This window comes from Polypterus senegalus, chromosome 6, assembly GCF_016835505.1.
Source record: "Polypterus senegalus isolate Bchr_013 chromosome 6, ASM1683550v1, whole genome shotgun sequence".
In the NCBI taxonomy this organism is placed as follows: domain Eukaryota; kingdom Metazoa; phylum Chordata; class Cladistia; order Polypteriformes; family Polypteridae; genus Polypterus; species Polypterus senegalus.
Genome location: NC_053159.1, coordinates 70410435 through 70423413, shown reverse-complemented (window position 1 = coordinate 70423413; position 12979 = coordinate 70410435). Strand labels below are relative to the sequence as shown.

At 38.9% G+C, this 12979-nt stretch overlaps 1 protein-coding gene across 2 annotated transcripts in view; it reads left to right on the top strand.

Moving 5' to 3' along the window:
* Positions 1 to 12979, top strand: part of kcnh3 (potassium voltage-gated channel, subfamily H (eag-related), member 3) — a 605399-nt gene that overhangs the window by 544682 nt on the left and 47738 nt on the right. For both annotated transcript variants that reach the window (XM_039756314.1, XM_039756315.1), the window contains one exon: positions 9745 to 9959. In XM_039756314.1, coding sequence (XP_039612248.1) covers positions 9745 to 9959 — 215 coding nt within the window. The remainder of the gene's footprint in view (positions 1 to 9744; positions 9960 to 12979) is intronic.

Below are 12979 nucleotides of genomic sequence, written 5' to 3'. Positions count from 1 at the left end.
AGGTTTGTTTAGATTGCTGCTGTTTGTTTACATTTGTACTTAAAATTTGAGGTCAGTTGTATTACGTGACAATATTGTGCAGGTTCCTGAAGAGTTACAAGGTTATTGTTATTGTTAAACTAAAATGTTAAGCATGTATGTTTTTATATGTTATGTTTTATACTTTTACTGAAGATTTTACACTGATAAATGCTGCAGCCTGCAAGATACATCACCAATAGAACATTTTTCAGTATTTTTTTTAAATCATCGTATATTTAATTATTGCAAACTTCCTTGAAATATTCTAATATCATTTTTAGGATATTTCACCCACCCAAGTGGCTTATGACCCTTTCTGTTAAGCAAGATAAGTGGTGTACTAGAAGTGTGAATTAAGTTATCAAAACAGATTGTTCATTAAACACTGTGTGTTACTCCAACATTTAGACTATTAGAGGTTATTTTGGTCTCTGTGATAAATAAGAAAGATTTTGTTCTAAAAGTCTAAGATGAAGACACTGGTAAAATATGCGACCCAGAGAAACTCATGGCTGACAGCATCTCTCACTAGTAGGGGCTAGTCTGGGGTTCACCTTAGATAGACTGAATTAAGCCCTGCCACCCAGTGATCTGGTGCTTTCATGGAGGCTTCAAACCTCTTCTAGGAGTAGCTTATAACCATGGCATCCAGTGACCACTGCTGGTATCACAACACACCTGGCCATCCACATTGGATGACCTCCACTAGCGCCCCAGCACTCTGGAGGAGTGAATTATGGATCATCTAGACAGACTGAACTTTATTCCTTGGATTTACTGATGTTAATTTGCACACAATTACTTCTACACCAAGAAACAAAGTTCCCGACCTGACTCCTATACTTTGTCTACAGTAATCCCCCTTGTCAAATCACCCCATAAGTGTACGAAAAGTCATCAAAGACTTTTTGCATGTGACATGACCTGCTGGTATCATCGGACGTGTACAGAGTGAAGAGAAAAGGTGACAGGGTTGTTCCCTGTGGTGCTCCAGTGTTGCTTACACAGTCCTTGAGTCTCACAAACTGCAAGCTGCCTGACCGATAGTCCGTTATCCTGAACACCATAGGCTCATCCACCTGCATATCTCTGAGTTTACCGCTTAACAGAAAGGTGATACTGAATGTACTGGAGAAATCGAGAAACATAATAATAAGTGCCACCAGCTTTGTCCAGTGAGAGTAAACCTTTTAGAGCAGATAGATAATTGCATCCTCCACTCCAATCTTTGTTTGATAGGCAAACTATAGTAGGTCCAGGTAGTCTACCACAAGAGGACACAAATAGTCCTTGACCAATTTCTCAAAGGTCTTCATGATGTGAGACATAAGTGGCATTATTATGGTTATTAGGTGAAGAGGTGCCTGCCTTCTTTGGAAGAGGAACAATGCAGAATGTTTTCGACAGGAGTACACTTTATGGAGCCCTAGGGACAAACTGAACAGGTGACAGAGGACACCACAAAGATGGTCAGCACAGGCCTGAAGAACTCAAGGACTGACTCTGCCTAGTCTCACAGCATTTCCTGTGTGTAACATCAGTTGTCTTCTTACCTGGTCAACAGTTATGGACAGCTCATACTGGTGGTCTCAGGTGGACTCATCACTGGCCATTCCAGTTGACATGGTAGGAGTCAACTAAGCATCATTATAAGTATAAATAGTTAACTCTAAGAATTTAAGTATGTAAGTATCCTCTCCAGTTTTGAGCTATGTGAGAATAACTGTTGTTTCCAAATGAATTTACAGCTTTTATTAACATTTATAGCTGTCTAAATACTTGAGTAGTCCTTTTCTACAATTCTCTGTCCCTCTCTTTTCCCACACTCAGTTCTTCAGGTACCCTATTTCAAGAACTGTACCACAACTAACTGCCCACCATACAATTTTATGTCACCTGCCTTGTGAATGCTGTCTTCTGCTTAACACACATACAATATCTACTAAGCATTGACTGCCACTCTCACTATGCTGTGGTCCAGTTACACAGAGCTTACAGTGTAGTACTGTATTTATTGTTAAAATAAAAAAAAAATACATTTGTATGTACCAAGAAGCAGATGAATCAAAACAAGTGCATAGAACAAATATTAAAACCTCTCACACAAAAAAATCTGATCAGTATCACAAAGTATGGAAAAATGGTGTGAAATAATTAATAACCTAATGATTGTTTTGCTTTATATTTGTAACAAAGTTTCAAATAGAGTGGCTTAGTAGGGCAGTGAAGAGATCAGCCACCTCATACATCCACCATCCCGAGTTTAAAACCAACATCCAATTATTTTTCTTGTTGAGCTTGTGTTGCACATGTATGTGTGGGTTTCCTCCTAAATCTCCAAAGGCATGTGTGGCAGGTGGATTGGTGAATCTTAATTAAATATGCCCTGCTTCATTCCTCTGTGAAACCAACTCTAGCTGCCCAGACTTAACCTTGGCACTGAGGCCTTGTATGGCAGCTTCAGCATTATTAATATCCCCTTGATCTGTTGCTTCATAGATAGCTTGAGTTCATTTTGGACTTGTTTGGAGTAGCAGTAAAGCTCTTCAAGATCTGAAGTAGCTATCTTTTCCAGACCCATAATATCCCCAAGGAATTATGCATTCAAATACATATTGCAGATGCATATTTTTTTTTTACATTTTGACCTTAGATGGCTAGTGCATGATAGAGGTGTGAGGCTAATTGGCTAAAATTATGTGACTTTTTTAATATTGCTACCATTCACCATCTTCCAGTTTATTAAAAACATCTGTTAATATATTTATGTTTAAAATGTCAAAGAACTGATTGTGGTTTCCTTTATGATACTAAGATTCCACTGATTCCCATTTGTCTGAGTTCACTCATTAACCTTGAGTACTGCAGGCTTATTAAGGATTTGATTGTTAGTGAAAGTAATATTAATTAGTTTTTATTCTGTAGGTTAAGTGTACCAACACTAACTTTAATTGAAACTGGCTTCTTGATCAGCATACATTTACATACTCACAGCTTTGTGCATTTTGTGGACTAGAAAGAGTAACTTTTCATATTTTATTTTTTTGTTGTTTCTTTTATTTTTTAACCTTGCAGTCATAATCATAAGCATTGAGTTCTCCAGCTGTCATGATTTGGAGCCAGAACTGTGGTGAAGAGGGTATGGGTCCTTCAAATAAGCGGCAGAGCAGGCCAGGGTCTCTATTGGTCTGCCCAGACAAACTTCACTTCAACACAGTCAGCTCTCCCAGTACTACTTCAGGCTGCAGCCTACACCAGGGCCAGAAATGGGGAAACTGGCTATAAAGTTTGTGATTCTGATTCTGTTTCTGATACGGATGTGAGACACTAGAACAACAGGTCATGTCACTTGCAGAAATTCTCAGGTGATTCTGCATTTATGGAGTGTATTGACTGATAGGGGGATGAGGCAGAGTATAGGAATCAGCTGGAGTTTATTTCTTAGCACAGAAAGAACAGTCTGTAACTAAACCTTAGCAAAACCAAGGAACTGATTATTGATATTTGCCACACCAAAGAGCCTCTGTGCCCAGTCACTATTCAGGGAGTGGATGTAGAGGTGGTCTAATAAACAAGTGTTTATGTCAATGACAGGTTGGACTGGTCTTGTAACACAAAGGAACTATATTAGAAAGGGCAGAGCATGGTCTTCTTCCTTAGGAGACTGTCTTTGTTTAATGTGGCCTTCTACAACTCTGATGGACAGTGCAATTTTCTACAGTGTGGTAGTGTGTTGGGCTGGTAACATCACTTCAAGATAGCCCACTGATGCAACAAGCTAATTAAAAGGGCATGCTCAGTTATGGGACACACTATGGACCACTTTGAGTTTGCAGCAAAGGACAGAATGAAAAGAAAACTCAGTGCCATTATGAACAATGTTGCACATTCTCACTCAGACACACTAACGCTGAGGACTTTCAGCCAATGAATCATTCCGCAGAAGTCTGTCAAGATGAGGGCTCGTTTATACCAACAGCAAGCAATATGTCTGCATATTGCCTCACAATGCCTCACTGGGGCTGTGACTGCCAAATCAGAAGTGTTTCTTTCTTTTTACTCATTCTGGTGTGTGCTCATACTATACTGAGAATGTATACAATAATCCCTCACTATATCGCGCTTCGACTTTCGCGGCTTCACTCCATCGTGGATTTTAAATGTGAGCATATCTAAATATATATCACGGATTTTTCACTGGTTCGCGGATTTCTGCAGACAATGGGTCTTTTAAATTTATGGTACATGCTTCCTCAGTTTGTTTGCCCAGTTGATTCCATACAAGGGACGCTATTGGCGGATGGCTGAGAAGCTACCCAATCAGAGCACGTATTACATATTAAATAAAACTCCTCAATGTTATACGATATGCCTCCCGCGCGCTGCTTCGCACACTTAAAAGCTCTAACAGACCGTACTGATTTTTCATTGTTTGCTTTTCTCTGTGTCTCACTCTCTGTGAGAAATACAGGCAGATACTTATCCATCATGCAATACCATCAGGGAGACTTATGATTAGCCCCATTATCTGCTACTGACGGAGAGGGTGTGAGCAGAGAGGCTCTTTGCACAGTGGCTGTTTGCTTAGAAGGTACTGACGCGCCTGTAAAAAAATGCTGAAAGGCTACCTTCACATTGATCCCTTCATTGCGCCGCTTTATCGTGGTGCTTGCATACTTAAAAACGCAAAGGCCCTATTGATTTTTGATTGTTTACTTTACTCTCTCTCTCTGACATTCTCTGCTCCTGACGGCGCACCTTGAAGAGGAAGATATGTTTGCATTCTTTTAATTGTGAGAAAGAACTGTCATCTCTGTTTTGTCATGGAGCACAGTTTAAACTTTTGACTAAAGAGTGTTACTTCATGTCTAGAGGGCTCTAATGTTAAAAAACGTATTTAGAAGGTCGTAAACAGGTTTTCAATGCTCTAACTGCGAAAATATTAGATTTATAAATAAAGAATCCAACTTCTTGGAAATCCATTTATTTGTCTGGAGCGGATCAACTGCTATAAACAAGGGTTAACTGTATAACTGTGCGGAGAATATTTATAAACAGTGTGGGAGAGTTTCTAAGAGCTTAAAATATATAAAAATAACCATACAAACATACGGTTTCTACTTTGCGGATTTTCACCTATCGCGGGGGGTTCTGGAACGCAACCCCCGCGATCGAGGAGGGATTACTGTATATTTGTTTATATGTCTATATGTGTATGTATTGTCACGCTTGGGTCACAGATTTGCACAGAGACACAGGAGGTCGTAGAAACAAGAAGGATTTTTATTCAAACACTGCAAACACATGAGCTTAAACGTGCTCCATGACAAGTCAGAGATGACAGTTCTGCTAGGAGCAGAAAGAGATAAAAGCAAACAATCAATTCCCAAACTGACAGGCGCTGCGCAAGGCTTATAAGTCGGCGGAGTACCGCGCGAGGCTTGTATTACGCGTTATAGTGCAAGGATAAGGAACAATGTGAGGGTGGTAGTCAGTGTTTCAGGGTTTGTGGTTTTCCCAGGGGCGTCTGTATCTATTTGGGGTGCGATTAACCCTCCAGCTCACACCTCCCCTCAGCTTTATTCACACTCCTGTGAATCAAGCGACTCTCTGTACCAGGTTCATTTAGTCGTGATAACACGTCTGCGTTGACTTGTTCAGAACCTGGTCGGTGCTTTACTGTGAAACTGTAAGGTTGTAAACCCAGAAACCATCTCATTACACGAGAGTTTGTATCTTTCTGTCGGTACAACCACTGAAGTGGAGCATGATCAGTTACCAAAGTGAAGTTTCGTCCCCACAAGTAATAGCGAAGCGCTTCCACAGCCCACCTAATTGCCAAGCATTCTTTCTCAATTGTAGAATAATTGCGTTCCCTAGGAAGTAATTTCCTACTCAAATATGTGATTGGATGTTCCTCTCCATCAAAAATTTGTGACAGGACTGCGCCCACACCAAATGCACTCGCGTCTGTTTGCAAGGTAAAATATTTTGTGAAATCCGGGTTCCTTAGAACTGGGTAAGAAGACAATGCTTTTTTTAAATCGTTGAAAGAACGTTTGCAATTTTCTGTCCACAAGATAGGTCGTTTTTTTCTGCCTCTAGTAAGTTCTGTAAGAGGAGCAGCTCTATGTGCAAAATTTGGAATGACTTTTCTGTAGTAACCAGCGAGTCCCAGAAAGGCGCGTACTTGTTTCTGTGTCCCAGGTCTCGGATAAACAAGCATTTCTTCTATTTTCCTTAATTGTGGCCTAAGTAAACCCTTGCCCATAGAATAGCCTAAGTAATGAGTCTCGGACATGCCTAGTTTACATTTCTTAGGGTTAGCAGTAAGGCCAGCGTGTCTCAAGCTTTCAAGAACGGCTTGAAGCCGCTCTAAGTGTGTTTTCCAATCATTGCTAAAAATCACGACATCGTCAAGGTATGCCCCGGAATATTCAGAATGAGGATGTAGGATCTGATCCATCATACGCTGAAAAGTTAGAGGTGCCCCGTGAAGACCAAACGGGAGTCTTGTAAATTCATAGAGTCCGTCAGGAGTCGCAAATGCCGTTTTCTCACAAATGTACTGTATAAAATTCAAAATGCCTCTAACAATTCTAAAGTATAACTTTGATGTCTCCCAAGGGAAAGTAGAGTGTAACAAAAACCTTTGGCTTGTAAAAACAATCCATAAAATAATCTTTATCAATAAAAATATTTCTTCAAAAATAGAAAAATATTCAAAGAAAAGAAGGCAAAGAGATGTGCCCAAAAGGCAATTCACAACGAAAAAGTCCCCATCCAGAATCTGAATTCTCAAAATATAAAGCAAAAATAATGAAGCAAGCCAGAATCGCCAACCTAGAAAAGCACAATAGTTACAAGAACGCCTTCCCAACTTTACACTCACCATGCTAGAATGCTCTTTCTTCTTTGACCAAAATAGCCTGAGGGTGGGCTCAGGCGTGGTGATGTCAGGGTGGCCCCGTCTTCTGGGACTCCACCAACAAGGAACAGAGAACATAAGAAAACTTAAAGACACAGCACTTCATACACCAATAATGAACAAAATGATCAGAAATACCATAAAAATAGGAAGAGGAATAAAGCAATGGCAATACAAAATTGAAATGTACTGTATGTTAACACATAAAAGTTTTATTTTGAAAAAGTGTATAGTTGTTTGATGGACTGGCTAAATTGCAAAGATTCTCTTTTAACCCTTATGTGTACTTGTTTTCAATCCATTTTTTCCCAGAACGTAATCATATTTTGTGGGTGGTTTACAGCTCTAGGTGACCTTTGTTTCTGAATTCTATCCATCATAATGTCAATTTTCTCTTAACTCCCCTGAGCAGTCGACTGGTAGCTCTTCTGGAGCTTTACTTAGTAGTAGATGGCTGTCATTAGAATGTAAAGAAATTAATTGGAAAAAGGATTTCATGAACAGGCTTGGCTGTTCTGTAGAACATTGTTGAAAATGTCGGAATTTAAGATGACAATACAAGGCAAACTGGATAAGTCTTTGACTGGTTCAATTAAAGCACCCATACATGATAGAACTTGAATTAATTGTTTTATTTGTTAAACAAAGGGAAGACAAGAAGGTTTAATTTTAAGATGGCATCACTCAGCAGTATATATACTATGCCTGCCTTGTCTAACTGAGGGTCTTCAAACGCTGGGGCCTTTCCACATAAACAATATCCCTTTAAGACTAAATGCCTATCTAGAAATTGCTTTTGGAAAAATGTGATGTGGGGTTTGCTGATGCGGACAGCGTTACTGCTGATGTAATGGGATTCATGAGTATTAGCAGTGTGGGAGATTCATGGGTGTACGCTCTAGGTGCTGACAGATGAATTGTTGATTATTGAACTTTAAATTGCTATTAAAGTGCTATTAAATTTAGGGTATCATTTTAATAAGGGACTACAGATTAATTTTTCTGGCTGTGATACGATGCAAGATGATCACACATTGACAAAGAAATTAAACAGTGCAAATGTGTTAATTCTGATATTACTTCATGCACAAAGACATTTTTGAAACATTTCAGAGGCAATAGCCACTTCTATGTGCTGCCCAGGACTGTGTGCACAAATAATCATTTTTATTTATTCCAGTGAACTAAAGGCTCTGTGTAAACAAAAACTACCATTGTTGGTTAATTTTAATGGCAAATGATGATGTGATTTTTTTCTCCTTTCTTCATTCATCAGTGCTATCTGTAAAGGCCATTTTATCACCTTATAAATGTGACATTTTTCCTTGCTTTCCTCTACACAGGGCTCATTTTAATTCAACTGCCTCTTGCAGTCTACTGTTTCTAGCTAACTGAAAAATACTCGAATATTTATTTAATCTATTTGTTCAACTGTATTTTTTAATGTAAATGAATATACTCAGTTTGTAAAGCGAATTTGCATGTGCAGGATGCCATTCATTCATTCATTCTTTTTTCAAATCCCCTTATTCTAATCATGTCATGGGGCAGGATTAGGCACAAGGCAGGACCAAATTATGTACGTGGTGCGAAAACATGACAGAACACAATGACTTGTATGTAGAATACATCCCTCCATTACTGAATGCTCTCAATTCACATCAAAGTCAGAAAGTACCTGGTGCAAGACAGCATCCAACCCTAGATGGGTTGTCAGTCCATCAAAGGGCCTATTCACAATCACCCCAGCTCTCACTTATATTTAGCAAGTACACTAATCTGCAGACTTTTGGGATGTCGCAAGAAAACTGGAGACCCCAAAGAAGGAGCCACTTTGACATGGAGAAGGTGCAGACTCTACACCATCAGTGACCAGGCCAGGTTTCGATCTCAGGACTCTGCAGCTGTGGGGTAGTAGCACTAAATATTCAATCAGTTCTATTTATCACCTTTTTTGATCATTTGTTATTTTTTCTGTACATATTTTCTACAATATTATGCTGTTGTTATGATTCTTAGTTTCTGGCCCTTCTCTATCATTTCTGAACAATATTTTAGAGATATGAATAGCTCACCTAGTGAGTTATAAGATGAGTTGAAATCTAAGTAATCAATGTAGAGTTGAATGTTTACTGGAATGCATTTTGTTATGCATGTAGTAATGAAATGAATTGCATTTTTCATTCCAACAGATGGCACATCAGAAACATTAGCACAGCTTTTACAAATCCCACACCAAATGGCATATAACAGAGATATAGCAACCAGATGGATTCCGTTTTTTTTGCAGACCACTTATCAAAAGGGCAGCAAAGCTGAGGTAGTGTTTAGGAGCCAAAAGGGGCAGTGGACCCAAAAAAGTTGAAAAGGCATCAGATTATCACAAACCTGGCATATTCTACAACAGAGAGGAGACCATTCCACTTATTTATACTTTAGAGTCAGATGTACTGTGATGTGGTTTTATTTTTTTACTGCTGTTGTTAATTTTTTATCAAATGCATTTTGCATCTGGGGACTCTGTGAAGCCTTAAATCAAAGATGTATTATCTACACATCGGTTATGAATATTCTTTCCCTGAGAAATTAGCATGTAATTATTTTATGGTTTTAATTTTTATCATTAATGTATTTTTATTTTTTATTTGATTAAACAACAGTCGTTACAATGCATTTTTACCAAATTAATTAATCAGCACTCAGAAGAGAGGAGGATTACAAGGTGCTTTTTTTAGATTTGCTTTACTTCACATTTGATTGTAGTCACATCAGTAGAATTGTTTCTCTTTTTGCAGGAAAGGGGGATTTGATTGGCTCAGACTTCCTGGCGAAGGAGCAAGTGATCAAGACTAATGCCAATGTGAAGGCACTAACATACTGTGATCTGCAGTACATCAGCCTGAAGGGTCTGCGTGAGGTATTGAGGTTGTATCCTGAGTATGCCCAGAAATTCATCGGGGAGATCCAGCATGACCTTACCTACAACTTGAGAGAGGGGAGTAATAGTGATGTGAGTACTCATGAATGTCCACATATCAAAATATTATACTTTCAAATCCAGATTGTTATCTTTCTGTTTGCAAGCATTGCAACCATAAGACCAGAAATCTTTGCAATGACATGTACTGTATGGTGCTGCTATTTGTTATTGTAACCATCTCATCATATTTTACGATTACTATTAATCTTTGGTGATTCAATTAAATTAATGTTTTCATTTCTATTGAAGCAAACATTTGTCATGTTTGTCCACACAGACTGCCTCATTTGTCCATTCACTGTCAAGCTAGATTAGCCTTATCTAATTTTAAAAGCGGTGTGCTGTATGCTGATGAAAGTCATTTTATGCAAATATTCAAAATACGAGCACTTGACCTACTTGTTTAGAAAACTTACTACTCCAAACTTGTCTGTTTATCCAACTAACATAAACTAAAACATGGAAATTCCATCTTTATACCATCAGTACCTGTGACATACGGAGCATGACGACTCTGGTCATATGAATAATCAAAAACAAAACTTAATTTTGTTGCCTTCACCAAACAAATACAACATGGTGTGGTTTAACATACACTTTATAAGTTCAATTTATTCTCCTGGACATCACCCTCAATAACTCACAATCACATTAAAGTACATTGACTATAAACAGAGCCTGTACTTTCAGTTCTGAATCAATGTTCTCAGCGTTATTTTAGAATCAAGAGTTACACAGTAAAATCAAGTCGTGACTCAGTCTGCTACACTATTTCTATTTATTCTCTTCTATTTGTTTTCTTTTATGTTATTTCTCTTTGGTATTTAAAACTGAAATGAGTGAGACACAATTGCTATGGCAAATCACAACAAAACTAGGGGATGTAGGGGTTGAGGACCTGAGAATTAATGATAACTGGGAGCTGAAAAACCCAACAGCATAAAGTGGGAAGCCTAATCCTTTACTTTTTTGCTGAAGTCACCTATTGGTTTGTTCTCATAAGATGTAATTTCATGCACAAAAAAACTCAGTGTCTTGCATAACTAGACATCAAGACAAGTTGGACAGTGTATCATAGGGGGGTATTTTCTAGTAACCGTGAATCAGGAAGCGCTGGACAAAAAAAAACTGAAATGATTTCAAAACATTTCTAAGAATTTTTTATGAATACAATTAGTATAAAACAATGTGTTGAGGGCGGCATGGTGGCGCAGTGGGTAGCGCTGCTGCCTCGCAGTTAGGAGACCCGGGTTTGCTTCCTGGGTCCTCCCTGCGTGGAGTTTGCATGTTCTCCCCGTGTATGCATGGGTTTCCTTCGGGTGCTCCGGTTTCCTCCCACAATCCAAAGACATGCAGGTTAGGTGTCCTAAATTGTGTGTGTGTGTGTGTATGTGTGTCCTGCGGTGGGCTGGCGCCCTGCCCGGGGTTTGTTTCCTGCCTTGCACCCTGTGTTGGCTGGGATTGGCTCCGGCAGACCCCTGTGACCTTGTAGATGGGATATAGCGGGTTGGATGATGAATGGATAATGTATAGAAGTATGTCATGGGGGTGCTACATCACACCTTCAGGTCCCTGGGTTTAACTTCCACCCTGATCACTCTATGTGTGAACATCCAATGTCCAAAATAGTTTAAACTTGAAAGATGTTCAGTAAGGTGAAGGTGAATGACTGATTGTAAACCATCTCCATATGGCCAGCTGTGTTCTGTTATACAGTGGCATGCAGCCCAGAGTTGTCGGTTCCTCTCTTGTGTCAGCTCCTGCTAGGATAGGTTCTGGCTCCTTGTTGCCCTATAATTCAAAAAGTATGTTTAGACGATGGACAGATAACTGGATAATTTGTAGATGTTTCATATCAACCCCCTCAAACTTTGATCTACAGTGTGTTTCTGAAACTGGTAAAGGACATTGTATTATATGCAGATTCTTATATAATTGCATTTAAGAAAAAAGTGCTGAGAAGTAGCTACTAAGCTGATCCAAACCCAGTAACTTATTTGAAAATGTGAAAGTACCATGTGCTTTAAAGGGCAAGACAAGGTCCTCAGTCATAGATAAGGCATAAAAGGTACGTGGTGTGAGGTTTGAGGGTTATACTGTTCAGCCATCTCTTAGAAGGCATGGCGGCTGTTCATGCTATTCATGTCAGGTGTTTTTTTAAATTCTAATTTATAAGGAGGGTATAAGGAAAATGACAAGCTTTCTCTTATGAGGCTGAGTGTTTGTGGTTTATATGCAAATATTCATGAGATTAGATAGATATGGAAACCCTTAATCATTTTGCCCTGCAAAACTAGACTCTACCACCACACACACAAAATAAATTATGGATGAATCTAACGTGCTGTGAACTAAAGCTTAATACTCAGAAGCCTTAATCTTGCATGAATATCCAGCCTCTGTCGTATGGCACAATCCAAGCCTTTTCTTATAATTCCCTGTGGTCAATCAGGCCTGCTACCTAGAGTTTTTTTCCACAGGCTCAAAGCTGAGTTGGCAGGAACATATTAACAATGGTGCATGCACATTCAGAAGCAGGGGCACAAGCTTACACTTACAAAACACAGCACCTCTCTCACAGCTACATCCTCGGGCCATTTCAAACACTTTAGAATAAAACACAAGTATGCCCAACTTACTTTTACAATGCAGATTGCTTTTCTTCATTTAAAGTCACAGAGCTACATCCACTATTTCTAAAGATGGGCAAATGGACATTAGACTGAAATTGTCCTTTTTGACATTAACACAAATTCTTCAATTGTAGGTCATTTTTATAGGAATTGCATTTTAATGGAACCAGGGCAAAATTGTACAGGCTGCTCATGGTTCTTTTCCTAATTAAAGTCAGCATCTATGGTAGATGCAGATACAGCTTCACATGTGTTTTAATTTTTGTTGGTTTAGTAATGCAGCAGTATGCTATGACAAAAAAGTCCCACTTTCAAGAATTACCATGGAACAAACCTGAATTTTATAAATAATTCATGTGACTATTCAGCCTGGTACATTCCATAAAGTGATGGCATAGCAGAGACAGTGCATGGTAA